Here is a 27,979-nt window from a genome sequence, read left to right on the forward strand (position 1 = left end):
AGCTCTTACATATAATAATAATATTTAAAAGTTTCTGAAACAGAATAAAAATACAATCCCATCTATGCCAACACAATCACTTTACAGTACTCAAACACCAGAGAGAGTTCACTATCTGTAGATTTAACTTTACTGTTTCTTTCAGTTCTCTACCTTGAGAAGCTGGTAGCCTCTTCCTTGAGTTACACAATTGACTTCAACTTTCTCCACTTCATACTCCTTCAGGGTTCTAACCAAATATTTCTGGTCTGGAGTTTTCAAAATCGATACACTTAGGTAACCTCGTTCTCAGCTTATTTGAACAAATTCCTTTCTCTAGGATGAACTGTTCCAAAGATCTAACTCCAATCAGGTCTCCTGCAAAAGAAATACCCAACCCTTACGAAGCTGCAGGCTTTCCTCCAAGCAAAATAAAACCAGCTCATGTTCCTCAATGTTTACTCTGTCTGCTCAAACCTGTCCCAATGCAAACAAATTTCTTCATCCTAGGGACTGCCTCTTTTGTATTAAGTTTTAAAAAAGCTCCAGACATACTGAGAAGTCGATCCTTAAATTCCATCATGCTCTCAGACCAAAGCGGTTATGTCACTACATCAAAATCTAAACTTCAATAAAAATTATTTTAAGATATTAAAACATGCATATATCACACCTTAAATCACAATTGGAAAGCTCTAAATGTAGCACCACTGTTCGAAAAAATAGTGACGGAATTGGGAAGAAAGCAAGCAGGAAACAACTGGTCAGTTAGTCCAGCATCTTTCAGTGTGAAAATACTAAAACCCATGGAAGTAATACCAGGATGTTTAGAAAAATCATTCTACAGCCATGTGGAGTTAACATGGTTTTATGGATAGAAAAATAATGTTTGACAAATTGTTAGAGTTCTTTGAGGGATTTGTCATACAGGATGGATGAAAGGGAACCAGTAGCTGTAGTATATTTGGATTTCCAAAAAGCATTCAATAAAAGGTGCCATTTAAAAGCTTACAATACAAGACCATAGTGTTTGCAGTGACAAATTATTAGTCAACCTGCTTTTCAGGCTAAACAGGAAATGGAAGAATCAGGAGAAATGGGCCAAAGTGGAGTTTTCCAGGATTCAGAACTGAGGCCTCAACTATGTACAACTTATATCATTGACTTAGACGAACAAATTGTTATATTTGTCGAAATATAGTCTAAGATAGGTAAAATAGCAAATTGTAAGGAGGATACAAATAGTTTGCTAAGGATATAGGTGGGTGGCATGGTGGCTCAGTGGTTAGCACTACTGCCTCACAGCACCAGGGTCCCAGGTTTGATTCCAGCCTCGGGTGACTGTGCAAACTCCACATAGACATTCTCCGTGTCTGCGGAGCACCTCGTGGGTGCTCGGGTTTCCTCCCACAGTCCAAAGATGTGCAGATCAGGAGAATTGGCTATGCTAAGTTGCCCACAGTGTTAGGGGCATTAGTCAGGGGGAAATGGGTCTGGGTGGGTTACTCTTCGGAGGGTCAGTGTGGACTGGTTGGGCCGAAGGGCCTGTTTCCACACTGTAGGGAATCTGTCTAATATATGTGTATATATAGATTAAATGAGTGAGTAGGTGGTGGTGGTGGTGGTGGAAGGTTGTTTTTCAGACTGGAGGCCTGTGATCAGTGGAGTGCCGCAAGGATCAGTGCTGGATACTCTACTTGTAGTCATTGACATAAATGATTTGGATGCGAGCATAAGAGGTATAGTTAGTAAGTTTGCAGATGACACAAAAATTGGAGGTGAAGTGGACAGCAAAGAAGGTTACCTCAGATTACAACAGGATCTTGACCAGATGGGTCAATGGGCTGAGAAGTGGCAGATGGAGTTTAATTCAGATAAATGCGAGGTGCTGCATTTTGGGAAAGCAAATCTAGCAGGACTTATACACTTAATGATAATGTCCTAGGGAATGTTGATGAACAAAGAGACCTTGGAGTGCAGGTTCATAGCTCCTTGAAAGTGGAGTCGCAGGTAGATAGGATAGTGAAGAAGGCATTTGGAATGCTTTCCTTTGTTGGTCAGAGTATTGAGTACAAGAGTTGGGAGGTCATGTTATGACTGTATGGGACGTTGGTTTGGCCACTTTTGGAATATTGCATGCAATTCTGGTCTCCCTGCTATAAGAAGGATGGTGTGAACCTTGAAAGGGTTCAGAAAAGATTTACAAGGATGTTGCCAGGGTTGGAGGATTTGAGCTATAGGGAGAGGTTGAATGTTGACTGTTTTCCCCGAAATGTTGGAGGCTGAGGGGTGACCTTATAGAAGTTCAAAAATCATGAGGGGCAAGTCTTTTCCCTGGGTTGGGTGAGTCCAGAACTAGAGGGCATAGGTTTAGAATGAGAGGAGAAAGATAAGCAAGAGACCTATAGGGCAACTTTTTCACACAGAGGATAGTACATGTATGGAATGAGCTGCCAGAGGATGTGGTGGAGGCTGGTTCAATTGCAATATTTAAGAGGCATTTGGATGGATATATGAATAGGAAGGGTTTGGAGGGATATGGGTTAACTGCTGGCAGGTGGGACTAGATTGGGTTGGGATATTTCGTCTGCATGGACTGGTTGGATCAAAGGGTCTGTTTCTGTGCTGTACATCTCTATGACTCTCTGACTAAAAAGAAGGGAAACCTGTAGTAGATACCGAAGGCAAAAAACAATGGGTATCCTAAAGGAGTGTCAACAATGCAGGGTGTTTCTTAAAAAAATTGAATGAGTGAAGAGGGGATGTGAAAACACAGCGGCAGGTAGCATTAAGGAAAATCCAGTGGCATTTGTGTCTACACTAGGGACAAGAGAATAAACAGGAAAAGAGGCATCCAATGGGCATCAAAGTAGAAACGTTTGGAGCTGGAAGGCATGACTGTGGTTTTAAAATGAATACTTTGCATTTGTATTCACTGTAGAGTAAGATGATGGAGGTATAGAAATTATAGAAAAGGGTTTGTTGAAAGACATGAAAGAATTGGCATTGAGAGAGAGATTGTATTAATGGCTTTAACAGGTTGGAATGTGGATGAATTCCCAGGCCTTTATGAAATATATCCCAAGGCTGCTCTGGGAGACAAAGGAGGAGACAATAGAGGTTCAGACATTAATCCTTTAATCTTCCCTGGCCACAAAAAGTCCCAGAGAACCAAAGGCAGCTGATGTGCTACCATTACTCAAGAAGGGTGGTAGGTAAAAGCCAGAAGCTATAGGCCAGTTAGTCTAACATCAGTGGTAGGTAAATTTTGTCAATAAAATTATGACTCAGAGAGGCAAGGAGTAATTTAGGATAGTCAATATAGCTTTGTAAGGGGAGAACAAGATAAATTTGATTGCATTTTTCAAGGGACGGGGGTCTAGGTGTGTAGATGTGGGTAGTGCAGTCCACACAAAATGTTTTTAATGAGTCTATCACATGAGACCTTGTCACAAAGTCAAAAGCTCTTGGCATTAGGGCAATTTCGCAAATTGGATCCAAAAATTGGCTTTGTAGTAGGAAGCAGAGAGTGATGGCCAAAGGGTGTTTGTGTGACTGGAAGCCTGCATCCAGCAGCATACCACACACTTTGGTGCTGGGTTCCTTGCTGTTTTTAGTGTACACCAATGATCTAGACATGACTGTAAGAGGTATGATCAGTTAATTCACAGATAACATGAGAACTGGCGGTGTGGTAAATAGGGAGGAAGCCTTAGACTACTGGACAATATGGATGGTCAGGTGAGGTGGGCTGAACACTGCAAATGGAAAGTAATCTTGAAAAATGAAGGAGATGTACTTTGGAAGGACTAACAAGGCAAGGGAGTACATGTTGAATGGTGGAACATTCGGAAGTAGAGAACGACCTTGGTGTTCATGCCTGTGGATCCTTGAAGGAAGCAGTTAAAAGTCACACAACACCAGGATATAGTCCAACAGGTCTATTTGGAAGCACTAGCTTTCGGACAGCAGCTCCTTCATCAGGTTGTTGTGGAGCAGAATCATATGACACAGACTTTATAGCAACAGGATTGCAATGTCATGGAATCCAATAGTGAACAACCTTAGCTTAAGTCTTTCATCTTTTAGAATGACCATGTTAGTTTTGGTTCCTTCATATGTAAAACTTTTAAAGTTACATTCTCAAAGTAGCTTTAACAATAGGTGCCATCTCAGCTCAGATAATGCATTGAAGGTGCGAAGTTAAAGTCTGTCTGTGTTTCAATGTTAGGTCAGACTGATTCTATTTCTAAAGTAGGAGTTACAGAATTTTACATGGATTTATGCAATTTGACCAATATAAAATATACTTCTGCAAGTACAAATTCACCCTACAAACTTGTGTGCATGTGTGCAGAGGAGACTGACTGAGTGTGTTCCTGTGGGGGTGTGAATGTCTGTGAGAGAATGTGTGTCTGTGTAAGAGTGTAATGGGGTATAGGTCTGTGAGAGGGTGCGTGTGTGGGGGTTGTGTGTATGTGAACATATGGGTGTGTGTGTGTGTGTGTGTGTGTGTGTGTGTGAGAGAGGGAGGGAGAGAGAGCGAGAGAGTCTGGAGGATTGTGTGGGTGTGTGCGTACGCATGCTTGTGTGCCTATGCGGACTTTGGGAGAGGCAACAACACACTTCAGAACAACAGCATACAACCCTGTCACGGCAGATTCTGTAAGACATGTCAGAGTGTCGACACAGATACCACCATTACATGTAGGAACACCACCATGTACACGGCAGGCACTCATGTTGACTTGGCCAACATTGTCTCTCTTATACGCTGCAGGCAAGAATGCCCTGAGTCATGGTACATTGGCGAGACAGAGGGGAGGCTGTGGCAATGGATGAATGGACACCGCACAACAAACATCAGCCAGCAGTGTTCCCTCCCAGTCAGGGAACTCTTCAGCAGTCTGGGACATTTAGCCTCTGTCATTTGGATGACCATCTTCCAAGGCAGACTTTGGGACAGGCAACAACGCAAAGTGGATGAGCAGAGGCTGATAGCCAGGTTTGGCACCCATGAGGATGGTCTCAACCAGGTCCTTGAGTTCATGTCACACTACAGGTGACCCCATTACACGATACACACTCACTCACACAAACAAACACACAATTCTCCAGACTTTCGGGATAGTCAACATGGTTTTGTGCGTGGGAAATCATGTCTCACAAACTTAATTGAGTTTTTTGAAGAAGTAACAAAGAAGATTGATGAGGGCAGAGCAGTAGATGTGATCTATATGGACTTCAGTAAGGCGTTCGTAAAGATTCCCCATGGGAGACTGATTAACAAGGTTAGGTCTCATGGAATACAGGGAGAACTAGCCATTTGGATACAGAACTGACTCAAAGGTAGAAGACAGAGGATGGTGGTGGAGGGTTGTTTTTCAGACTGGAGGCCTGTGACCAGTGGAGTGCCACAAGGCGGTGCTGGGCCCTCTACTTTTTGTCATTTACATAAATGATTTGGATGCGAGCATAAGAGGTACAATTAGTAAGTTTGCAGATGACACAAAAATTAGAGGTGTAGTGGACAGCGAAGAGGATTACCTCAGATTACAACAGGATCTGGACCAGATGGGCCAATGGGCTGAGAAGTGGCGGATGGAGTTTATTTCAGATAAATGCGAGGTGCTGCATTTTGGGAAAGCAAATCTTAGCAGGACTTATACACTTAATGGTAAGGTCCTAGGGAGTGTTGCTAAACAAAAAGATCTTGGAATGCAGGTTCATAGCCCCTTGAAAATGGAGTAGCAGGTAGATAGGATAGCGAAGAAGGCATTGGTATGCTTTCCCTTATTGGTCAGAGTACTGAGTACAGCAGTTGGGAGGTCATGTTGCAGCTGTACAGGACATTGGTTGGGCCACTGTTGGAATATTGCGTGCAATTCTGGTCTCCTTCCTATCAGAAAGATATTGCAAAACTTGAAAGGCTTCAGAAAAGATTTACAAGGATGTTGCCAGGGTTGGAGGATCTGAGCTACTGGGAGAGACTGAATAAGCTGGGTCTGTTTTCCCTGGAGTGTTGGAGGCTGAGGGGTGACCTTATAAAATTATGAGGGGCATAGATAGGATAAATAGACAAAGTCTTTTCCCTGGGCTCGGGGAGTCCAGAACTAGAGGGCATAGGTTTAGGGTGAGAGGGGAAAGATATAAAAGAGACCTAAGGGGCAACTTTTTCATGCAGAGAGTGGTACGTGTATGGAATGAGCTGCCAGAGGATATGGTGGAGGCTGGTACAATTACAACATGTAAGAGGCATTTGGATGGGCATATGAATAGGAAGGGTTTGGAGGGATATGGGCCGGGTGCTGGCAGGTGGGACTAGATTGGGTTGGGATATCTGGTCAGCATGGACCAAAGGGTCTGTTTCCATGCTATACATCTCTATGACTCTATGACCTACCCACTCTCACAGACTCTCTCTGATACACAAGCTCTCATATGCTCACTCCCCACACTCACACACCCTCTGCACTGACTTATACCTCATTTCACTCACACAGACACACACTCTCTCACAGACACTCACGCCCCACATGAACACACTCACTCAGTCTCCTCTGCACACACAAGTTTGCGGGGTGAATTTGTATTTGCAGAATTACATTTTATTTTGTGCAAAAACTGTGGAAATCCATGTAAAATTTGAAATCCCACTTTAGAAATAGAAACAAACAGTCTGACCTAACATTGGGACACAGAAAGACTTTAACTTCACACCTTCAATCCATTATCTGAGCTGAGAAGACACCTATTGTTAAAAGCTATCTTGAGAATGTAACTTTTTTAAAGTTCTGGGATTTACATATGAAGGAACCAAAACTAACATGGTCATTCTAAAAGATGAAAGACTTCAGCTAAATTTGTTCAATATTATATTCTATGACACTGCAATCCTGTTCCTGTAAAGTCTGTGTCTTCTGATTCTGCTCCACAACCACCTGATGAAGAAGCAGCGCTTCAAAAGCTAGTGCTTTCAAATAAACCTGTTGGACTATATCCTGGTGTTGTGATTTTTAACTATGTCCACCTCAGTCCAACACAGGTACCTCCAAATCTTGAAGGAAGCAGTTCAGGTAGATAAGGTGGGTAAAGCGGCATTTGGGATACTTGCCTGTATTCCTGATGAAGGGCTTTCGCCTGAAACGTCGGAATTTGCTGCTGCTTTGATGTTGCCTGAACTGCTGTGCTTTTCCAGCACCACTCTACTCCAGAATCTGGTTTCCAGCACCTGCAGTCATTGTTTTTACCTACTTGCCCTTATTAGTCAAGGCACTGAATACAAGAGCAGGGAGGTTATGATGGAGTGGTAATGTTAGTTAAACTACAGCTGGAGTACTGTGTGCAGTTCTTGTTACCACAGTATAGGAAGGGTACAATGCACTAAAGAGGGTGCAGAAGAGATTCACCAGGATGTTGACCGAGCTGGAGCAATTCAGTTGTGAAGGGAGACTAGATAGGATAACAACCCCTGTTTTCAAGCAGAGGAGGTTGAGGGGGGGCATCTAATGGAGGTATACAATGTTTGGAGGGGAATAGGCAGGGTAGAAAGGGAGAGATCTCTCTCTGTTTAAGGGTCAATAAACAGGGGACAGTAAAAGGGAAGCAGCAGAAGGTTTACAATTAAAGGAGGAATAATACTTTCACTCCAAGGATTTTGGGTATCTAGACCGCATTGCCTGAAAGGGTGGTAGAGGTAGGAACTCTCAAGACTTTAAGAACTTTTTAGATGAGCACTTGAAACACCATGACATGTAAAGCTATGGGCTAAGTGTAAGAATGTTGAATGAACGTTTGATGTCTGACATGGACATGATGAGCAAAAGGCCTCTTTTCGTGCTGTAAGAATTCTATGACTTCAAAAAAAGCACTAATTTGATTGTACTGTGTTGGAAGCAGTCAGCCAACACATCATAGCATCCCTACAGTGTGGAAACAGGTCATTTGGCCCAACAAGTCCACACTGACCCTTCAAAGAGTAACCCACTCAGACCCATTTCCCGACTCTATTACTTTACATCTACCCCTAACTAATGCACCTAACCTAGATATCCCTGAACATTATGAGCAATTTAGCGTGGCCGATTTACTTAACCCAACATCTTTGGATCGTGGGAGGAAACCAGAGCACCCGGTAAAAACACTCACAGACACAGGGAGAATGTGAAAACTCTACACAGATGGTCGTCCGAGGCTGGAATCGAACCCAGGTCCCTGGTGCTATGAAGCAGCAATGTTACCCACTGAGTCACCATGCCGCCGTAAAAAGAGGCATCAGGAACCAGGGTTCGATTCGCGCCTCGGGTGACTGTCTGTGTGGAGTTTCCATGTTCTGCCCGGGTCTGCACGTGTTTCCTCCTGGTGTTCAGGTTTCTTCCCACAGTCCAAAAGGTGTGTAGGTCAGGTGATTGGCCATGCAAAATTGCCCATAATGTTAGGTGCATTAGTCAGGGGTGAATACAGGGTAGGGGAATGGGTCTGGGTGGGCTAGTCTTCAGTGGACTTGTTGGGCTGAAGGGCTCGTTTCCATACTGTAGGGAATCTAATCCAATCTAATCTAAAAGACGCAGTATTTTTGGATTCTCCTATTAGTTGGCACTCTATTTGCATTCTGTCTTTGTTCTTTCTTTTTTCACTTCCCCTCTGAACCTGGTTTATTGAGCCTGGTTCTCAATTGCACCATCTACTTGACAATTATCACATGCATTTTTCATATGTTTATCTGCCTCTTTTGCCATCAACATTTTTGGTCTATCTTTGCTCCTCCTGAGTATATAGAAACCATTTCCCCTTCAAAAGCAACAAGTATGTTTCAACATTGTTTTGCTTACAATTCTTTGAATCCAATTTATCTATATCAAATCTGTTCTCATCATTTGTGTTGGTCCTTGCCAAAATACTCTATTTTTTCTCGTCATTTGTCATATCTAAATCAAACCTTATGTAGCCGTGATCCTTATGTGTTCAATGGTCCCCAATTGGCACCTGCTCCACTTCACTTTCCAGAACCAGATCCAGCAAGCCACATTCCTCACTAAACTAAAAGCATATTGATACAGAAAATTATCCTGAACATTCTTCAGAGGTTCCTGTGCATTTCTGTCCTTTACACTACAATTAGATTAGATTAGGTTCCCTACAGCATGGAAACGGGCCCTTCAGCCAAGTAAGTCCACATTGATCCTCCAAAGAGTAACCCACCCAGACCCATTCCCCTACATTATTCCTGACTAATGCACCTAACTTACACATCTCTGAACTCTATGGGCAATTTAGCATGGTCAATTCACCTAATCTGCACATCTTTGGACTGTGGGAGGAAATCGGAGCACCCGGAGGAAACCCACACAGACATGGGGAGAATGTCTGAGTGGAATTTGCACAGTCGCCAGAAGCTGGAATTGAACCCAGGTCCCTGGCACTGTGAGGCAGCAGTGCTAACCGCAGAGCCACTGTGTATGCTAATCCAATCCATATTAGAAAATTGCCCCCATTATAATTTCACATCAATCTTACGCTAGAATCCTTTTCTCAGGAAAAATATTGGTTACTTAGAAAATCATAAAGTAATTAGACATGGTTTTGTGAAAGAGAAATTGTGTTTAACTAATTTGTTACAGTTACTCTTGGAAGCAAGGTGCAAGGTGTATAAAATTGACCAAGATATGTTATACTTGGATTTCCAAAAAGCACATTAGGAGGTTGCTACATAAAATGCAAGTGCAAGTATTGGGCATAACATATTTGCATGGATAAATGATTGTCTTTTTTTTCTGTTTGCTAGCCAAAGGATAAATGTGTTGGCTTTTGAGGTGACGTTCACCTCTACCTTCAGAGTGCTCCATGGCCTTGCAGTGTGGCTCACTTGTATTTGCGAGAAACTACATATATTTAGACAAATGGACCTACTTTCCACAGGAAAATGGAACATTGCAATGACTAGATCTTCTCTTTGAATTCAATAAAACTGTGGCAAATAATAATTCTCCATGCTAACCCTTTAATTTACTAACCAATCAGCACCTTTTCTCATACATTTAAATTGCTCCTCCCATTGAAATCTGGCCATCTGTCTGGCCTGATGAGTGCAAGATGAAAAGCTTTAACAGCACGTCTCTTTCTTCAGCAATAATTAAGTTCTATATTACAGAAGTTAATGTCTCAAAAGTAACTGAAAGCTTACTGCCTAGAATTCTAAAGTGAAATGTATTACTTTAAAACACAACACATATTTGTACTGAGTGCAATTAGCACCAGAGTTTCTAATATATCGATTTTCCCTCATTCCCCACCCCCCCCAATATGATCAACTGAGGAAATTTAAATAATTATCATTAAAAAGCCGATAATTTCTACAGCATCTTTTATGCCCTCAGGTCATGGACTCAACATGGAGTTCAATGATTTCAAATCAAAACTTCTGCCTTCATATTCTCTTTTTGTGTTTTTTTTTGGTTTTCCTTGGTAACTGTTGGTGGTGACTTTAGTTTCCCCATTTATACATTCTCTAGACACATTGTTGCTTTTTAAGTTAGCATTAACTTTCAACTTGCATCATCAGCCTGTGTCTCTGCTTAAAACACATTGTATTGTGCTCCTTTCAGTAAGGATTCTGAAAGTGTAATGTTTGAAAAAAATCTGCCTGCCTCTTTAGTTTACCATTCCGTTTCACCTGAAACTTGCTCTTCACTTTGTCTTCTTTCCGGTTCCTTTACTCATTTATTTTTCTCGCTCAACACTGTTGCTCATTGTCCAACATGATTACTCACATTTTACATTTTCTCTCACAGGGTTCAGCACATGTGCTCTTTCCTCCATGGACTTCTCAATGTTTCCACTAAACTTGTGTTTAGCCTTGTCCTTGTACTCACTGCTCTTACATGTACTTTCATCTCATTGTATCATTATTTCTAACCTTCACTTCTCTTACTTTGTCTCCAGTTCCTGATTCTACCCCTTACTTCAGCTTGATATTTCTCCTGGCCTCCATCAACTCCATTGTTCTATCCAGGATGTGTTGCTGGAAAAGCACAGCAGGTCAGGCAACATCCAAGGAACAGGAAATTCGACGTTTCGGGCATAAGACCTTCATCAGGCTTATGCCCGAAACGTCGAATTTCCTGTTCCTTGGATGCTGCCTGACCTGCTGTGCTTTTCCAGCAACACATTTTCAGATCTGATCTCCAGCATCTGCAGTCCTCACTTTCTCCTCTATCCAGGATGTGTCTGGAAGTTGGTGGTGCTATTCAACAGTCTCTTTGTAACGATGCTTGTGAAATGTATTTTGGAAAAAAAACTCACTAACCTTCAAAATGATAATTAAAAATGACTTTGAGGAGATAATACTTGTCACAACATACATATTACCTAATAATCATACAGTGGAGTGAGTACCTGAACTGTTAGACTTTGCCTGATTTAAACAGAATAGCAAAACCTAAGACTTTTACTTTCCCTTTGTTGCCCTAAAGCTAATACATCTCACTGACTAATGGTCAAGTTGCTTTTATCTCAGAATTCATTGCCCCTTCCCTTAAATTTCATTTCACCAATCGCTAAATAATTTTTCACGTATCTTTGTCCTCCTCCCCCACTTACATAAAAAATAGTCTCAATGGAAAATCTCAAGTTTTACTTCTGTATCTTTCCTGACCAACATTCCCTTCCTGCTTAAAAGTAATCTATGGAGTGCAAAAACACATACGCACGTGTCTTTTCTGCTCAAAATCGGTTTCCTTTACTAGGTCATTGTGGGAGGGGATTAGTGATGTTAGCCAATTCATTTTTAAAATCAAACACTTCTATTTTAGTTACTTTAAAAAAAACCCATAAAGACATATTGTAGAGGAGATCAATTTTATTTTGAAATAGAATGGATGAGTATGATCCAAACATTAGCTAGGTATTACACTTTGCAACACCCACATGTCTCAGTAATCCTTGCAGCCTCCTCACAAACAATTATTACTTACCAATAGGCTTTATGGACCAAATCACAAAAGTTTGCAGACTTCCAGACGTGTAAACTCAAGAGTATTATTTGACAAGGATGATATCTCAAAAGTATCTCTGTTTGAAATGAATGATCGTTAAATAGGTATTTAAATGCTCCAGTTTAACAGACCACACAAGCAGCTCTGCATAAACATCACTCTCATCAAATGGATAAATATTAGCTCGGATTACGAATATATGTTAGGACTCCTGTATTAAAAAGGTAGCACCGTGGTAGTCTCCCTGTCTGATCACTTCTGGAGTTAAGAAAGCATCTGCAATGTGCCTTAATGACAATCACCCAGCAGCTCTGGCCTCAATCGCGATGTGCTTAGAGAAGTTGGTCAGGGCCCACATCAACTCTAGCCTGCTTCAATCCCCTAAAATTTGCCTACCGATGTAACAGGTCCACAGCAGATGCCAAATCCCTAGCCTCGCACTCATTCCTGGAACATCTGGACAACAGGCTCCTGCTCATTGAAGGCAGAGCTGTAGTCAACACCATTATCCTCTCCAAACTGAGCTCAAAACTCTGACCTTGGTTTTGGCTCCATCCTCTGCAACTGGATCCTCAGTTTCCTGACCCACATACTGCAATCAAATGAAGATAGACAACAGCACCTCCTCCACAATACTATTCAATACTGGAGATCCCCAAAAGATGCATCCTCAGCAACACCCCCCCCCCCCCCCAACTGTACTCTCTGTACACCCATGATGTGTTGCCAAATTCCAGATGAATGCCAAATACAGGTTTGCTGACAATACCACCATTGTAGGATGAATATCTAACAATGATGAGTCAAAATACAGAAGGGAGATAGAGGGCTTGGTGATGTAATGCAATGAGAACAACCTCTCTCTCAATGTCAACAACACTGAAGAACTGATCATTGACTTCGGAAAGAAAGGAGGTGAACACACCCCAGCTACATCAATGGAACTGAGGTTGAGAGGGTGGAGAGCATTAAGTTCCTTGGAATGACAATAACTGACAACCTGTCCTGGAATTCCCATGTAAATGCGACAGTCAAAAAGCCACAGATGGCTCAGGAAATGTGGCATGTCCATAAGGATCCTCATCAACTTCTACAGATGCTGCATGGAGGGCTGGGTGCGTAACAGTATAGCAATTATGGAAGCCAGTTTTCCATCCGTGGACTCCATTTATAGAGCTCAGTGCTACGGAAAGGCTGCCAACAAAGACCTTTCGCATCTCAGTAATGCTCTCTCGTACAACTACTTCCAGCAGTCAGAAGAGACAGAAGCCTGAACACACACACCAGCAGGTCCAAGAACAGCTTATTCTCGGCTGTTATTCGGCTGATGAATGGACTGTCTTAGCCTCAAATAATGCTGAGCTTGCCGAGCCCGCACCCTGTGCAATGTAACTTGTACGCCTCTGTCTATGTCTTTTTGAGCTGTACATCCTTACTTACTATGATCTGCCTGTACTGCTCGTAAATAAAGCTTTTCACTGTGCTTCGGTACACATGACAATAAATCAATCAATTAAAAAGCTTGGTTAGAATCTCAACTGCACTGGCAATGCCTTATTCCATATCTGAACTGGTTGATTCAAAACTATTCCAGAAAGTGATCAAGCTATTAAAACTCTTGGTATGCAACGGCAGTGTCCCTACCTCTGAACTAGGAAGCTTGTGTGCAAGTCCCACCTGCTCCAGAGGGGTGCATAGTAATGAGTGGAAAATATCTCAGTTAGGCAAATGACCCCAGATTGTAAATACATGTCAGCACTTCTGTACTAAAAGGCTTCTGTGGTGTAGTGATAATGTCCCTGTCTCAGAGGCAGGAGTTCCAGACTCAAGTCACTTCTGTTGTAGAGATGTGCCTAACAACATCTCTGAACAGATTGACTGGCAAATATCGCAGGCTCCTGTAGTACAATTTTTCCTATCCAGAAAACTTTCGAAGTAGCCAGGAAGTTGGCTCAGTTACAGAAAAAATCCAAACTCTGTATTTGTCAAATGGAATATTTTTTGTGACCCAGCTGACCCAGAAAGAGCAGCAGAACAGTACAGCACAGAAGGAGACCTTTCCCCATTGAGCTTCCCATTCAGTTAAGAATTTTGTTTCTGTGAGACTTGTTCACACCAGGCTTTCCCATCTTTGGATAGTGATGCCTGTCACTTACTTTTTGCGGTCACTTGATGAGATATCAGTTTATGCCAGAGTTACCACCTAAACTACATAATCGATAAAACAAGATTTTCAGTGGTCAGTGTACCCGCTAAAATTAAGCCTAGCTTATATAAGTGTACTATCTATTTCAGAGATGCTGAAGCTACAAAAGTTTGCTTCACAGTTGCTTTGATATAACACATTTGCTGTAATATTATCTATTACCTGGTTAATGTGTTGGCTTTATTAGTATCACTTTCTTCTCCAATTATCTTGAGAACCTTCTCAAGTGTTGGGATGTCTTCAAAGGAACATTTAATGGGTTCAGATGGGAAGGAATTCTGAAGAATGTTTTCCAAGAGACTCCTTGTATCAGCCTAAAGAATTAAGACAGTGCAGATGAAATATTCTTTGAAGTTTCACTTTACAAGATTTCAAGATAATTATGGATTAGAGAAGCTCATTTTAATTGCTTTCCATCAACCTCTAGATGTACACTGATGAAGCTTAGCTCTCCCTTCCTGTCAACTTCCCTGACCTTTTCAACTTCCTCTATGTAATTAAAATCAGCTTATCTGACATTCCATCTTCAATAAGCTGCAGTATCTTCCAAATGAGCATTTGGAGGGTTTCTCTCTTACCCACCAAGCTGAACCAGATTGCATAAATTACTTTGGTTAAAAACAAATTCATGCCGAACTTCAGATTCCATTCCATATTGTCTTCTGCATTCATTCATATCTCCAAGTCGATTAACTGACACTACCATTCACGTGTCTGCTGTCTCTAAACTCAAATATTTCAATTCTCACCGAAATGTGCCATTTCCCTTAAACCTCAGCTTATCTGAAACTATGATACAAATGGTCTGTCTTTCAGCACGCCTCATCGGGCACATCCTGGCCCTTTCTGAGCTACGATGATTCCCAACTTTTCCAATGCCTCTAATAATTCTCCTTTACCTTTTTTGCCTCCTATTCCTCCGAAATGCCCTCCTTAAAACCCATTTCTTTCACCCAAGGTTACTGAACTAAAATTTCATTTTTGGTTCAGCCACTGAAGTACTTTGAAATGTTTTTCTGTGCTCATTGTGCCACATACAAAGAAAATACTGCATTTATTTAGTGCCTTTAATTTGATGATGCTCCTGTAAAGTGATATGGGACACTTTTACTAAAGTAAAGTTCAACAAGTTGGTTCAGTCGCATGTCATGATTTCTGGCAATCTTTCTATTGAAAGGACTTGGCAATGATAAATATTGTAAGTGTAGATCTCCAGTTGAAGGGAGATTAGTGACAAAGAGCCTCAAATGGACAGATTGGTGAAAGATGTGACTGTCCTAAGAGGAGAGACTAAGTAAACCAGGTATCCATACTTCTATTGACCTGAGAAGAATGACACATCTTGTTGAAACATTTTTTGCAAAGGTGCTTCCCAGGATAGATGTTAAAAGGCTTCCCCAATCAGGAATTCTAAACCTAGGGCCCATAGCCTTAGGCTAAGCAGTCAGCTATTTAGGAAAGAGGTATAGATTTTTATTTCTCTCCGAATTCCAAAATTTCATTGTCCATTGCCAGGACCTGTAGATGCTCAGTGGTAGTCAAGTCAGAGAACAACAGATTTTTAAATGATGAGGTAAATGATTATAATGTGGGAAGGTGGAACTGAGAAGAAGATTAATAATCTTCTTGACTAATGGACAGGTTCAATAAGTGAAATGGCCTGTGATTAATTCGAACTTTCCTCACAGCTGTATGGCTGAGTTGTTAGATCAATTAAATCATTATTAAACCAGGGCATAAATGTCACTTACCATTATTGCCAACAATAGAAAGTCATTATCTAATATCTGATATACTTTTAAGTGGTCAGCTCTTACAAAAAGCCACCATAAACAAGATGAGCCAAATGGCCTAATTCTTGTGCTGTAGGATTTGATTCTCTTAAATCATCAGTAAGATGATGGGATAAGTCATCAATAATATTAGCAAGTAGCATTTGGCAATACCACTTTGGGTTTGTAAGGATCCCGTGGAATTACAACTTTGATCCAAACATAGACCTAAGACTTGATTTTTCAGTGGTATTGGGGAAATGACTGTCCTTGACAACAAAGTAACATTAGATAGATTGTAGCCCCAACTATAGTATGATTCTGGTTCTTGAAGGTGAATCATCTTAATCCATGGATATTGCTGCAGCATTTGTTCACACCAAATTCTCTTTAACTGTCTCATCAAATTACCCTCCTCCATCCAAAGGCCTGTAGTGAGAATGTTTACTCATGATTGTACTCAAATACTCAATTCCATCCTCAGTTCATTCAGTAATGAGGCATCCCTATGTGCAGAAAGACTTGGATAATGTTCAGGCGAGGTGTGGTGAGTGTTAAATGACATTTATGGCACATAGGTACTCAGCAAGGACCATCCTCTATACATTAGATGTGTTATGGGACACTCTTCACCTGTCTGGTTGGGTACTGCAGCATGAGATGCTCTACACTATCCACAGCCTAACACCACATCATGTGGTTAATCATCCACTCCATCCTTCACCGACCTATGCTGATTGCTGAGTACAATACCCACAATAGCAGACACCTGGTCAGACTCTCAGGACCATTGGGTCAAAATCCTGAAACTCTCAACCCAACAGTTCTGTTCAACTACCTTTGTGACATTGTCCACAATCGTTCATTATTGGCTCTTCTCAACACGTTTTCAGGAGATAATGAAGGGCTTGCTTTACTCGTAGCACCTGATCCAGAAAAGGAATTTAAAAATGATATTGAATATGAAATTCATTTCCACTTTCTAGAATATAGAGTTATGACATTTGCAATCCATTGCCCTTCATTTTTACCACTACAACCTCCAGTTTTGGCATTTGTGTTGCTTCTTGCATTCACATTTTATTGTAGATTTATCTTGTTTCACATCTGTACATACTTCTCATTAACTTTAACTTTGTTCATGTCTCTCAGGATTTCTTCATCTCCTCCATTGAAAGTCTCATTTGCTCTACTCACTACCCTCACCTTTGCATTTACACTTTAAATGATTCTCAATTCCTATTTCACAACTTTACATCCAAGCTTCATTGTCTATCTCTCCCATCAACCCCTCACCAAGTGCCTTATTTGGTGAATCAATCACACAACACGAATAGGAAGTCTTTGGCATTGATGAGTTACATCTCTCACATTCAACAGCAAACTTATTACTTAAAGCTTTCAATATTGATAGATGGCTATGTATCCCCAATACTGAGAAATGTATTCATACCAGTTAGCTTTCTACATGTTTACAGGTATCATTTTAGGAGAAAACCTTTTGTGTAACAGAGTGGTAGGCAAAACTGCTGTCAAAACTTTACAAACAGGCTATGAAAAGTCAAAGGTAGGGCAAAAATTTGCAGTAGATTACTTCATGAAATAATATCATGAACTTGAGTGTTTTTAAGTAGTAATAAGTGGAATTGATGAAGGCAGATCTATATGGACTTCAGTAAGGTGTTTGACAAGGTTTGTCATGGTAGACTGATTAACAAATTTAAATCACATGGAATAGAGAGAGAACTAGCCATTTGGACACAAAACTGGCTTAAGGGTAGAAGACAGAGGGTGGTGATGGAGTGTTGCTTTTCAGTCTGAAGGCCTCTGACCATAGGTGTGCCACAAGGATCGGTGCTGGGTTCACTACTGGTCATCATTTGTATAAATGACATGGATGTGAACATAGGAGGTATGGCTAATAAGTTTGCAGATGACAGCAACATTACAGGTGTATAATGGGATCTTGATCAGATGGGCCAATGAGCTGAGAGGTGGTAAATGGAGCTTAATTTAGATAAATGTGAGGTGCTGCAGTTTGGAAAGACATATGGGGGCAGGACTTATACATTTAGTGGTAAGGTCCTGGGGAGTGTTGCTGAACAAAGACACCTTAGAGTGCAGGTTAATATCTCCTTGAAAGTGGAGTCGCAGGTAGATAGGGTAGTGAAGGCGGTGTTTGGTATGCTTTCCTTTATTGGTCAGTGCACGGAGTATAAGAGTTGGGAGGTCATGTTGTGGCTGTACAGGACATTGGGTAGGCCACTTTTGGAATACTGCGTGTAATTCTGGTCTCCCTGCTATAAGAAGGACTTGTACAACTTGAAAGGATTCAGAAAAGGTTTACAAGGATGTTGCCAAGTTGGAGAATTTGAGCTATAGGGAGAGGGTGAATAGGCTGGGGCTATTTTCCCTGATGCTTTGGACGCTGAGAGGTGATTGTACAGAGGTTTATAAAATCATGAGGGACATGGATAGGATAAAAAGACAAAGGACTTTTCCTTGAGGTGGGACAGTCTAAAACTACAGGGCATAGGTTTAAGGTGAGAGGGGAAAGATTTAAAAGGGGCAAAAGGTGTATGGAATGAGCTGCCAAAGGAAATGGTGGAGACTGGTACAACTGCAACATTTAAAAGGCATCTGGATGGGTAAGTGAATTGATTAGATTAGATTAGATTACTTACAGTGTGGAAACAGGCCCTTCGGCCCAACAAGTCCACACCGACCCGCCGAAGCGCAACCCACCCGCCGAAGCGCAACCCACCCATACCCCTACATTTACCCCTTCCCTAACACTACGGGCAATTTAGCATGGCCAATTCACCTGACCCACACACCTTTGGACTGTGGGAGGAAACTGGAGCACCCGGAGGAAACCCACGCAGACACGGGGAGAACGTGCAAACTTCACACAGTCAGTCGCCTGAGTCGGGAATTGCACCCGGGTCTCAGGCGCTGTGAGACAGCAGTGCTAACCACTGTGCCACCGGGAGAATTGGAAGGATTTAGAGGAATATGGGTCAAATGCTGTCAAACGGGACTAGATTTATTCAGGATATCTGGTCAGCATGGATGAGTTGAACTGAAGGTCTGTTTCCCTGTTGTATATCTTTAGGACTCATTACTCTTAAATAATCTCAAAGAAAGGTTGCCTCCGTGCATACAGAGTAACCGGAGGACTCTAACTCAGAAATTCAGAAACACCAGTTGCCCTAACTATTGTTTTTAGCTGGGTACAAACTCAGACTCCCCACCTGGGATACGGAAACCATATAGCATGCTGTGTGGTTAATAGTGAAGAGGATGGCTGCTGAACCCAAAATATCATTAATAGTTGGATTGAGTGGGCAGGAAATGGCAAATTGAATTTAATCATGAGAAGTGAGAAGTTATATATTTGGGAACGGCAAACCAAGCAAGGGAGCAGACAATAAGTGGAAGGGTATTAAGGGGATAAAGGAAATGGAGACATTGGAGTGGATGACCAGAGATCCCCGTAGGTAGCAGAACAGATAGATAAAAGGTAGCAAAGGTGGCATATGGAATACTTCACTTCGTTGGGCAAGGTATTAAATACAAAAGCATGGCTAAATATTGCAACTATACAAGACACTGCTTAGGTCACAGGTACAATGTTATGCACAGTCCTTATCACCACCTTACAGGATGATATAATTGCATGAGACAGTACAGATGGGACTTACAAACATTTTACCAGGATTGAAAATTAAAGATATGAGGAAAGATTTGATTCTTATGGTGGTTTTCTCCAGGACAATGCAAGCTGAAGGACCACTTAAGTGAAGTGCTCAAAGTGATGACAGGTTTGGATTGAGTGGACAAGAAAGAAAGACTTATTTTCACTAGTGGAGAGGTCAGTCACCAGGGGGAACAGATTTAAGGCAATTAATGGACAGTTTAGGGGTATCACGAGAAAGGTTACTTTCGCCCAGGGATGGTTCAGTGTCTGAAATTCACTGCCCAGTTTGATGTTTGAGATAGAAATTCTCACCTCATTTGCACCTGAACTGCTGAAACCTGCAAGGTAGGGTGCAACAAAGTTTGATAAGAATGGATGGCTAGTTTACTCAGCCAGCGCAGACAGGGTAGTCTGAATAGCTTCTTTGTGCTGTAATTTTTCTCAAATTCTTGGAACTGTTGAACCAATGCTGAGAAGTTTCAAACTTGTGCTAGTTACAACCTTGTGTTTCATATTCAGTTCAAAATACTACAGTCTCACTGGGATTCGTTGATCTCTCACAACCAAGCAGGTGGAAGGTTGAACAGCATCTGCATGTTAATATTAAATTGCCCTTCCCCCTCCCTCTTCAAGTCTGGGCTGTTTGTTATTGCATGTGTTTGTGAGTCGCTGTTGGCTCTCTCTATTTGGTCTCTTGCTCGAACATGTAGGTTGCAGAAGACAAATTTACCATCAGAAAACAAACGCAATTCCTCCCATGACAGTGCAAGTAAAGAGAGAATAAATATTTAAATTCGGGAAGAATGTAAGTTTCTACTCACAATTTTCTCAGAATTTCCCGTGAAGTACAGATCTGTAAACGTTCATTGCAGGGGTATGGTTGCTATCAGCGGTAACCTTTTCATTTCAAAGAGGCATATCAAATTGCTATGCAAATTGAATGAAACTGATAGCAAGAATCGGTGTAAGATAATTACAGCCAGCAGGACTGAAAATCCTATTATAATATTTACAACTTCTTTACAAATAAAGTATTTTCCTGACAATCTTGGAAAGAGAGAACACTATACGTATTTCAAATTGAAAAGAATATGTTTCTCTCCCCACTCATGATCATGGCAGAAGCAGCGCTTTGATGGTTAATGCTAATAATTTATCAGTTTACCTTATTAAAAGGTAAAATTGCCATAGTAACAACAGATTAGAATGGATGCATTCTCATTCAACAGACACAGCTGGTAGTGGTTTAACCTGCGGGTGACCATACCTTAGGTGAGGAGAGAGGCTGAGAAGGAGAGCCCCTCATAGTAACCTCAACTGGTGTGCAACTGAATTCATGCTGTTGGCATCACTCTGCATCGCAAACTGTCCAAGGACTATCTTTGCCTTAATGGTTAATGCTAATCTTCTGTAACCTACAAGGCACATTGCATTCCAAGCTACTCACTGTCTCAGCTTGGAACTAGATCCCATTCCATCAAAATCTTGAAACTCTCACTCAGCAACACAGGAAGTAGGAATACTGTAAATGGTCTGCAAAAGTTAAAGAAGGCAACTCATCACCATCTCCTCGAGGATAATTAGGGATGTGAAAAAACTATTAGCCCAGCCAGTGAAGCCAACATCCCTGAATAATTTTTTTAAAAACAGAAAGAGACAGCAAGAGCCATCAGCATCTCACAATGAAATGCACAGAACATGTGTCACCCAGGCAGGTTTTTCTTTCTCAACAACAGCCTTTGAAAGAAAATTACTTTGTCAACTGGTGTTAACCAATCCAATACTCTAAGTAGCAATCTGTTCTACAATGCAAGTAGATTGTTTATGTCATAGAGATTATTTCTGGGACTGGTAAATAATTGGTACTACTTTAAGTGCAGAAAATTCTCTTTGGTCACAGCTGGAGTTCAATCTTAGTAACAAGTGTATATTCAGCCTAGGTGTTGTGAAGAGGAGAATCCAGTAGTTGGTATGACAAGGATTCAGTATTATGTTCCTTGAATATTCAAATCAATGACCTAGATATGAGGCAGGTATGGGCATATTCCCAATTACAGGGAATACAAGATCTGCCTACAGGTGTGGCCCAAAACATCTTGTCCTAAAGTCCAGAAATGTGATACTTAAATGAAATGAAGGCTTTCACCTTATATAAATCACTGATCAGTTGGACACAGCTACTTGCTGCAAATTGCTTCTAAAAACAATTAGGAGAATGCATAGAATCCCTAGTGTGAAAGTGAGCCATTTAGCCCATCAAGTCCACATCCACCCTCCGAACAGCATCCCATTCAGACTCACCTTCCTACTCTATCGCTATAAATCCACATTCCTCATAGCTAACACACACAGCCTGCATATCCCTGGACACTATGGGCAATTTCGAATGGCCAATCCACATAAATTGTGCATCTTTGGACTGGGGGAGGAAACCGGAGCATCTGAAGGAATCCCATGCAAATATGGGAAGAATGTGCAAACTGAACACAGACTGCCACTGGAGGCTATGATCGAACCCTGGAACCTGGTGCTGAGGCAGCAGTGCTAACCACTGAGCTGCCTAAATTGTGGCTCTGCTCTCATGTGTGCACACTCATGAGACACTGACACACACACACACACTCCTGTGCTTTTAATGGAAACAATGAGAGGTACAGTGTTTTTAAACAATTATCTCATGTAGTTTTTTTCGTTGCTAACTTTTCCATATTCTCTTACAAACTGGTATTTACTTTTGTAGGGGTATAATACTTTCAGCTTTCAGGCCAAATTACATCTTATCTTTACTACCTTCCAATCTTTAACCCAAGAACTTGGCAATGCAACCAAAAATATCTTCCACCATCAGTAGCCAATTCCAACTGAACTTTAGCAATGAACACACTTCCTCAACATGACTGCTGACAGATTTACAAGGGAGAAGTTACTCTGACCCGACAATTTATGGAGATTAGAAGACTTAACAGTTTTTTTTATTTGTATAGGCACTGCTGTTAACCGCATCAGAAGCATTTCCTTCTGTATAATTATCAGGAACTGTCTCTGGAAGAATGATAGTTTGCCCAGTGCAGAAGAAGGTCAACATTATTTATGTAACTTGATTTTCAGTGACATCTTTAATTCCATCGCTGGAATAAGTGAGATTTGAACAAATTTATAGCTACAATAAAAACTAAATACTGAAGAAACTCAGACCTGGCAATATCTGTGGACAGAGTTAAAGTTGAGTCCAGTTTAACTCTTTTTAAGAATTGCCAGTGTCATCATATTGGAAACAAAATATTAACTCTGCATCTCTCTCTCTCTCTCTGCAGAATCTGCAGTACCTGCTGAGTTTTTCCAGCATTTTCTGGTTTTTAATTCTGATGGCTGAGAGGTATTAAACACTGGACCATTAATCCAGACACCCAGGTCATGTTCTGGGGATCCAGGTTTGAAATGGCAGATAATGGAATTTAAACAAAAACGTATCTGGAATTAAGAATCTAATGACAACCACAAAACCAGTATTGACTGTCAGGAAAAACCCCATCTGGTTCATTAATGTCCTTCAGAGATGGTAACCAAATTTTCCCAGCCTAGCCTACATATGACTGCAGACCCGCAGCAACATGGGTGATTCTTAACTTCCCTCGGAGTGTGTAGTAATGGGCAACAAATGCTGGCCTAGCCAGTGACATCCGCTCTCTGTGAATGAAGTTTTAAAAATCTACAGAATCAACAATACTCTGCTTTTGTTTCAATTAATAACTATCCAACTAGAGAAGATTCTACACTACATCGAAAACAGTAAAGTTGGCAAACAACGTCTAAGTATAATTAGAGGATATCACAACTCAATTCTCTTGTCACATGGCTTATGCCATGGCAAATCCCATGGAACATTGTGGGCCCAAATAAATCTTCACTGAGAAAAATTCCAATGTGATGACTAATCCAAGCTTGGGGCATTCGGTACAACTAGGAAAATATTGGCCCTTCTAATCGCTTTCATACTTGGGAAAGAGGTTGAGTTGCAGAAAAATGGTGTCAGGTGCTGCAATTTCCAAAGCTGGTGTGTGATTGAGAATAAACCAATCTCTTAAGATGAACCAGATGGTACAGCTTGGTTTCTTCAAGTCCATGAAGCAGACTTGAGCATATTTGGCAAAAGGTCAGAAGTTACATGACACCAGGTTAAAACCCCAACAGGTTTATTAGAAATTGCAAACGTTTGGAGCAATGCTCCTTTGTCAGGAGAAGTCACCTGACTTGGACTCTTATATCCTTATGTATCCCTGTCCCTGACGATGTCACAGGTTAAATCAGACTGGTTGCAACGTTGGTGCTAAACTTGACCCCAAACTGCTTTTAATCCCAAATAAATCTCAAATATTGCCAGTCTGTTGCAAAAATCCTTAATCACAGCATTGTAATACTTCAAAAGATGACAAAGCTTTCTTGGTCAATCCTCTATCCTTAACCCTCCTTAAACAGCTTGTTCAAAACTTTTGAGCTCATATCTTGTCCTGGTTTATATATAAATTAGAAACAGTAGGAACCCCACATGGGAGAAAGAAGAGGAGGAGAGTAGAGGAGAGGAGAGGAGAGGAGAGATCATGGTTGGCCTCCACACGGGAATCCTCTCCAACTTCTCAACATTACACTGGTGATTTACATTTTTTGGTATACTCCAGATTTCAGCTTTTACCATACTCCCATTCGTGCAAATCCACTCTGTTAATTTTCCAAGTTTTCTTACTTTCCCCTTAGCTATTTTCATGTTTTTGTAAAAGGATTCAGTCCGAATTGTCAATTTGCATCCTCAGAAGATGCAGCCTGACCTGCTGAATTACTCAACATTTCTGATGCAATTCTCTACTACTCATTTCAACACTTCTTTCAATGTGCAAGTTATGTCATGGTTAGATGCTGGGCTCAAAGTGCTAAATTCAGTTGTTATCTCAAAAAAGCCATATAGATAACGAAATAATCTACTTATTCTCCCATGGTACTGCATATCTTTTGACAACATTACAATCAATTCATCAGCAAAACAAGATCTTAACTGTGAAAATAATCATTTAAAAGAGATACAAATTTGTAAATTAACTTGCTTTTTCCAGATAAACTAGAGATTACAGCCCTGCAACTCTATTGTTTTGTTCAGCAAATCTCAGGCAGGAATGTCACCATCAGCATCTCTTGCAAAACCACTTTTAAAATTGTGTGAAAAACATTTTTCTTTGAACTTTACTAAAAACAGCAACTGTGAGTGATATCAGCACTGGTTGAAAGATTTTGAGTCAGACAATATAAGAGTCAATAAATTAAATGAACAGTTAAAATTGAGACATTTCTTCACTTAATTTCTCTACCACTAAACAAAGCATTTACTTACTAAGGAGCTTGGGCTACTAACCTTCAGAGCTGAACTTGCAGACAGGATCGCCTGGTTTTCTGAAAGTGGAGGATTCACAGGGCACAATGCTTCAGTTGAGCCAAGGCCTGAACATTCAGTTTCCTTATCATTAATAGTCTGAATTGTGTCACTTCCAAGTGTCCTATTTACTGCAGAATCTGCAAAATTGTTATCAACAAAAACTGCAGGTTGTTCTGGATTGCTGCATCCAAGTAAATCTTCCTCAGTATTCACAGAAGAGTTTAATTTTAACATCCGGCACATTGGAGCACAAGCATTAATAGTGGAGACAGAGGTTTTCAATTCATTATCACATTTGTCATTTGTAGGATTGTGGTGATGGGTTGGAAAATGATGATTTGTGAAGTAACCATTAGGAATTTTGGAATGCTGAAAACTCTTCTCAGCAGAATCATCTTTTTCCCTCAAAGACAATTCATGAAAAGTACCAAAAAATTGCTGCTGTACAACAGATGTTTTACAGTAACCTGCAAAGTCACTCCATAATTCACTGTTTTCTTCATCTTTAGATGAGCACAATGTTTTACTTGTTGAGGCATTAAGCAATGTATCCTTTCTCATCCCCATTAAATCAGCTCCATTTAAGATATGTTTCATGTTGCTAACAGGATCCTCCATACAGCCTATTATGCTGTCATTAGTTGAATCATTAGGATCTAACGCTTCTGAACTGATAGCCTTTTCAGTGCCCAGTATAGTTGTGGTGTCTCTTTGGTTTTCACGAACTTTGCGAAGATCCTGTTCCTCTATACAATTTTGGCTCAGAGAAGAATTACTGACACCTAATCCACAATCATCAAAAGGAACAGAGATTTCCATATTGCCATTTAGTTCCATGAAGCATTCCACCATGTTCTGGAGAAAGTTGTTTGTATTGTCACTTTCTTCATCCTGTTGCAAATGTAGAGCTGCTGATCTTTCTTGACAATCTATAACAACAGTTATCATGTTAACAGCACATAGTTAATGACTGTACTAGTAAGTAATTCTCATACAAAAGAAATTCAGAATACCTGTAGCTCCAACAGGACTGGTTGGGTATTGATAATGAAAATTTACTTTCATTAATGTCTTCTGTTTCTAGCTTGTATGTGTGTCTCAGTTTGAAAAAGAAACACCAGCCAGTTTTTGTTTACTGTACTGTGTTGCAGTCTGCATACTAAGATCTATTAATTTGCACACTATGCTTGTGAAAGTGTAAACATATACTTGCTATCTTTTTGCAGTTCATGGTTTTATAGATGAAGCTGTTTTCCCAGAAAGACTAGCGTTGCTTTCAGATGACCTTCAACACTTGTGCCCATTATCTCCTTCAGCCTGAAAAAAAAATGAAAAAAAAATGAAAAACCGTTAAGCATTCTTTGCATATTTTTTAGATTAGACATAGTACTATGCAAACATACAAAAAGCTATTCTACCCAGACCAACATAAATTCTGGCTTATTTGACACGTCTTACAGCCGTTCAAGAAGGCATCTCTCCTCATCTTTCAAGGACGAGGAGGAAAGGGTAATAAAATACCAATTTCAAACATCAATGTTCTAAGAAACGTAAAGGTTGAAAGAAATTGGATTTGTATGAAGACTTTGTATTTTACTAACAGGACTTCGCCTCCTTCACTGTTTATGTTACCGATGATGAATTAAAAAGTGGTAAAACCAAAAATCATTTTCAGTGGCTGAACACATTTTCAGTAGCGAGCACTGCGCAACAAAATAAGAATACAAACTTGGTCTTCGGGTACAGAGATTATTTGTAATAAATCCACTACTAGTGTAAAAGTCAATGATTTAACACAAAGTATTTCAGGTCAAAATGCATTCTGACCTGCTATGTTAGAACGAAGGAGTTAGTTTCCACTTTCTTCTTCCTTACATTGATAGTAGGAAAGCAGCTGAGTAAATTAATAGATAATTTACTTTTGGTGGCATTGGCTGAAGAAGGAATGTTAATTCAGATACTGGATGACCCTATACTTTAATAATAATAATATCATGAAATCCCTTACATCCAGTGGTATCGTAAAACAAGATCTCAATTGAACTTCTCATCTGAAAGACAGAACCTCTGAAAATGCAGCATTCCCTTTGCACTGCATATGAAACAAGGCTCAAATTCATGATCATTAGATTTGAAGAAAGTGTACTACCACTGGGTTAAACTGATATGTTATTTGAAAAACAACTTAATTATTTTTGATTTTGGAAGAAACAGATGTAAATATCGAAAAACCATTTGCATGTGGGTGAAAATTAAAGCTACATTTTGTCTAGTCTATTAGACATGACAGGAAATCCCAAAATTCATGTATACATTTTTAAACTGGCTACTTGAATAGTAGCTTATCTATGCCTCCATAGTATCTTGGGTTGACCAAAACAACCACCTCAACATTGGCCTCATATTGCCTTGAGTTCTGGGAACCTTAATGCATGACAGGAACAATTTTGACTGGCGAATTAATCTTTACAGTAACCAGATCTTAGTGAAATAGAGTTGACAGCAGAATCTTTTCTAGGTGGCAAACATGCAATTTTGCTTTACTAAAATTTGTCACAGATAAAAGTGTTAATCTGATTCAAACTATGTTACAGATGGAAGGTTTCAAGTGACACACCATCCATTGCCACCTGAACAACCAGACGATTCATGAATTCAATAAAGAATACATTGATTACCAAATTCTAAAGCAGTGAATGAACAGATTTGCAATTGGCAGCTGCACTATAATTTATGAGGATTGGTATTTTCAATTGGTATGTACATTGTAATTAATGAGGATTCATATTATCTTGTGTGCAATCGGTTATAGGACAAGAGGACAATGATCTATTCAAGACTAAAAATGTACTATAAACATTAAGAAGCAAGGCGGTGCTTAGCCGCATGAATGTGAACATTAATAGA

At 40.4% G+C, this 27,979-nt stretch overlaps 1 protein-coding gene across 2 annotated transcripts in view; it reads right to left on the reverse strand.

Moving 5' to 3' along the window:
- LOC132818312 (uncharacterized) overlaps positions 1–27,979 on the reverse strand; it is a 58,638-nt gene that overhangs the window by 27,318 nt on the left and 3,341 nt on the right. For both annotated transcript variants that reach the window (XM_060829193.1, XM_060829192.1), the window contains exons 2-4: positions 26,086–26,389; positions 25,052–26,001; positions 14,341–14,492 (exon numbers count right to left, since the gene is read on the reverse strand). In XM_060829193.1, the coding sequence (XP_060685176.1) occupies positions 14,341–14,492; positions 25,052–26,001; positions 26,086–26,137 (1,154 nt within the window). In that variant the 5' untranslated portion in view covers positions 26,138–26,389. The remainder of the gene's footprint in view (positions 1–14,340; positions 14,493–25,051; positions 26,002–26,085; positions 26,390–27,979) is intronic.

The sequence above is a fragment of the Hemiscyllium ocellatum genome, chromosome 8 (genome assembly GCF_020745735.1).
Source record: "Hemiscyllium ocellatum isolate sHemOce1 chromosome 8, sHemOce1.pat.X.cur, whole genome shotgun sequence".
In the NCBI taxonomy this organism is placed as follows: Eukaryota; Metazoa; Chordata; class Chondrichthyes; order Orectolobiformes; family Hemiscylliidae; genus Hemiscyllium; species Hemiscyllium ocellatum.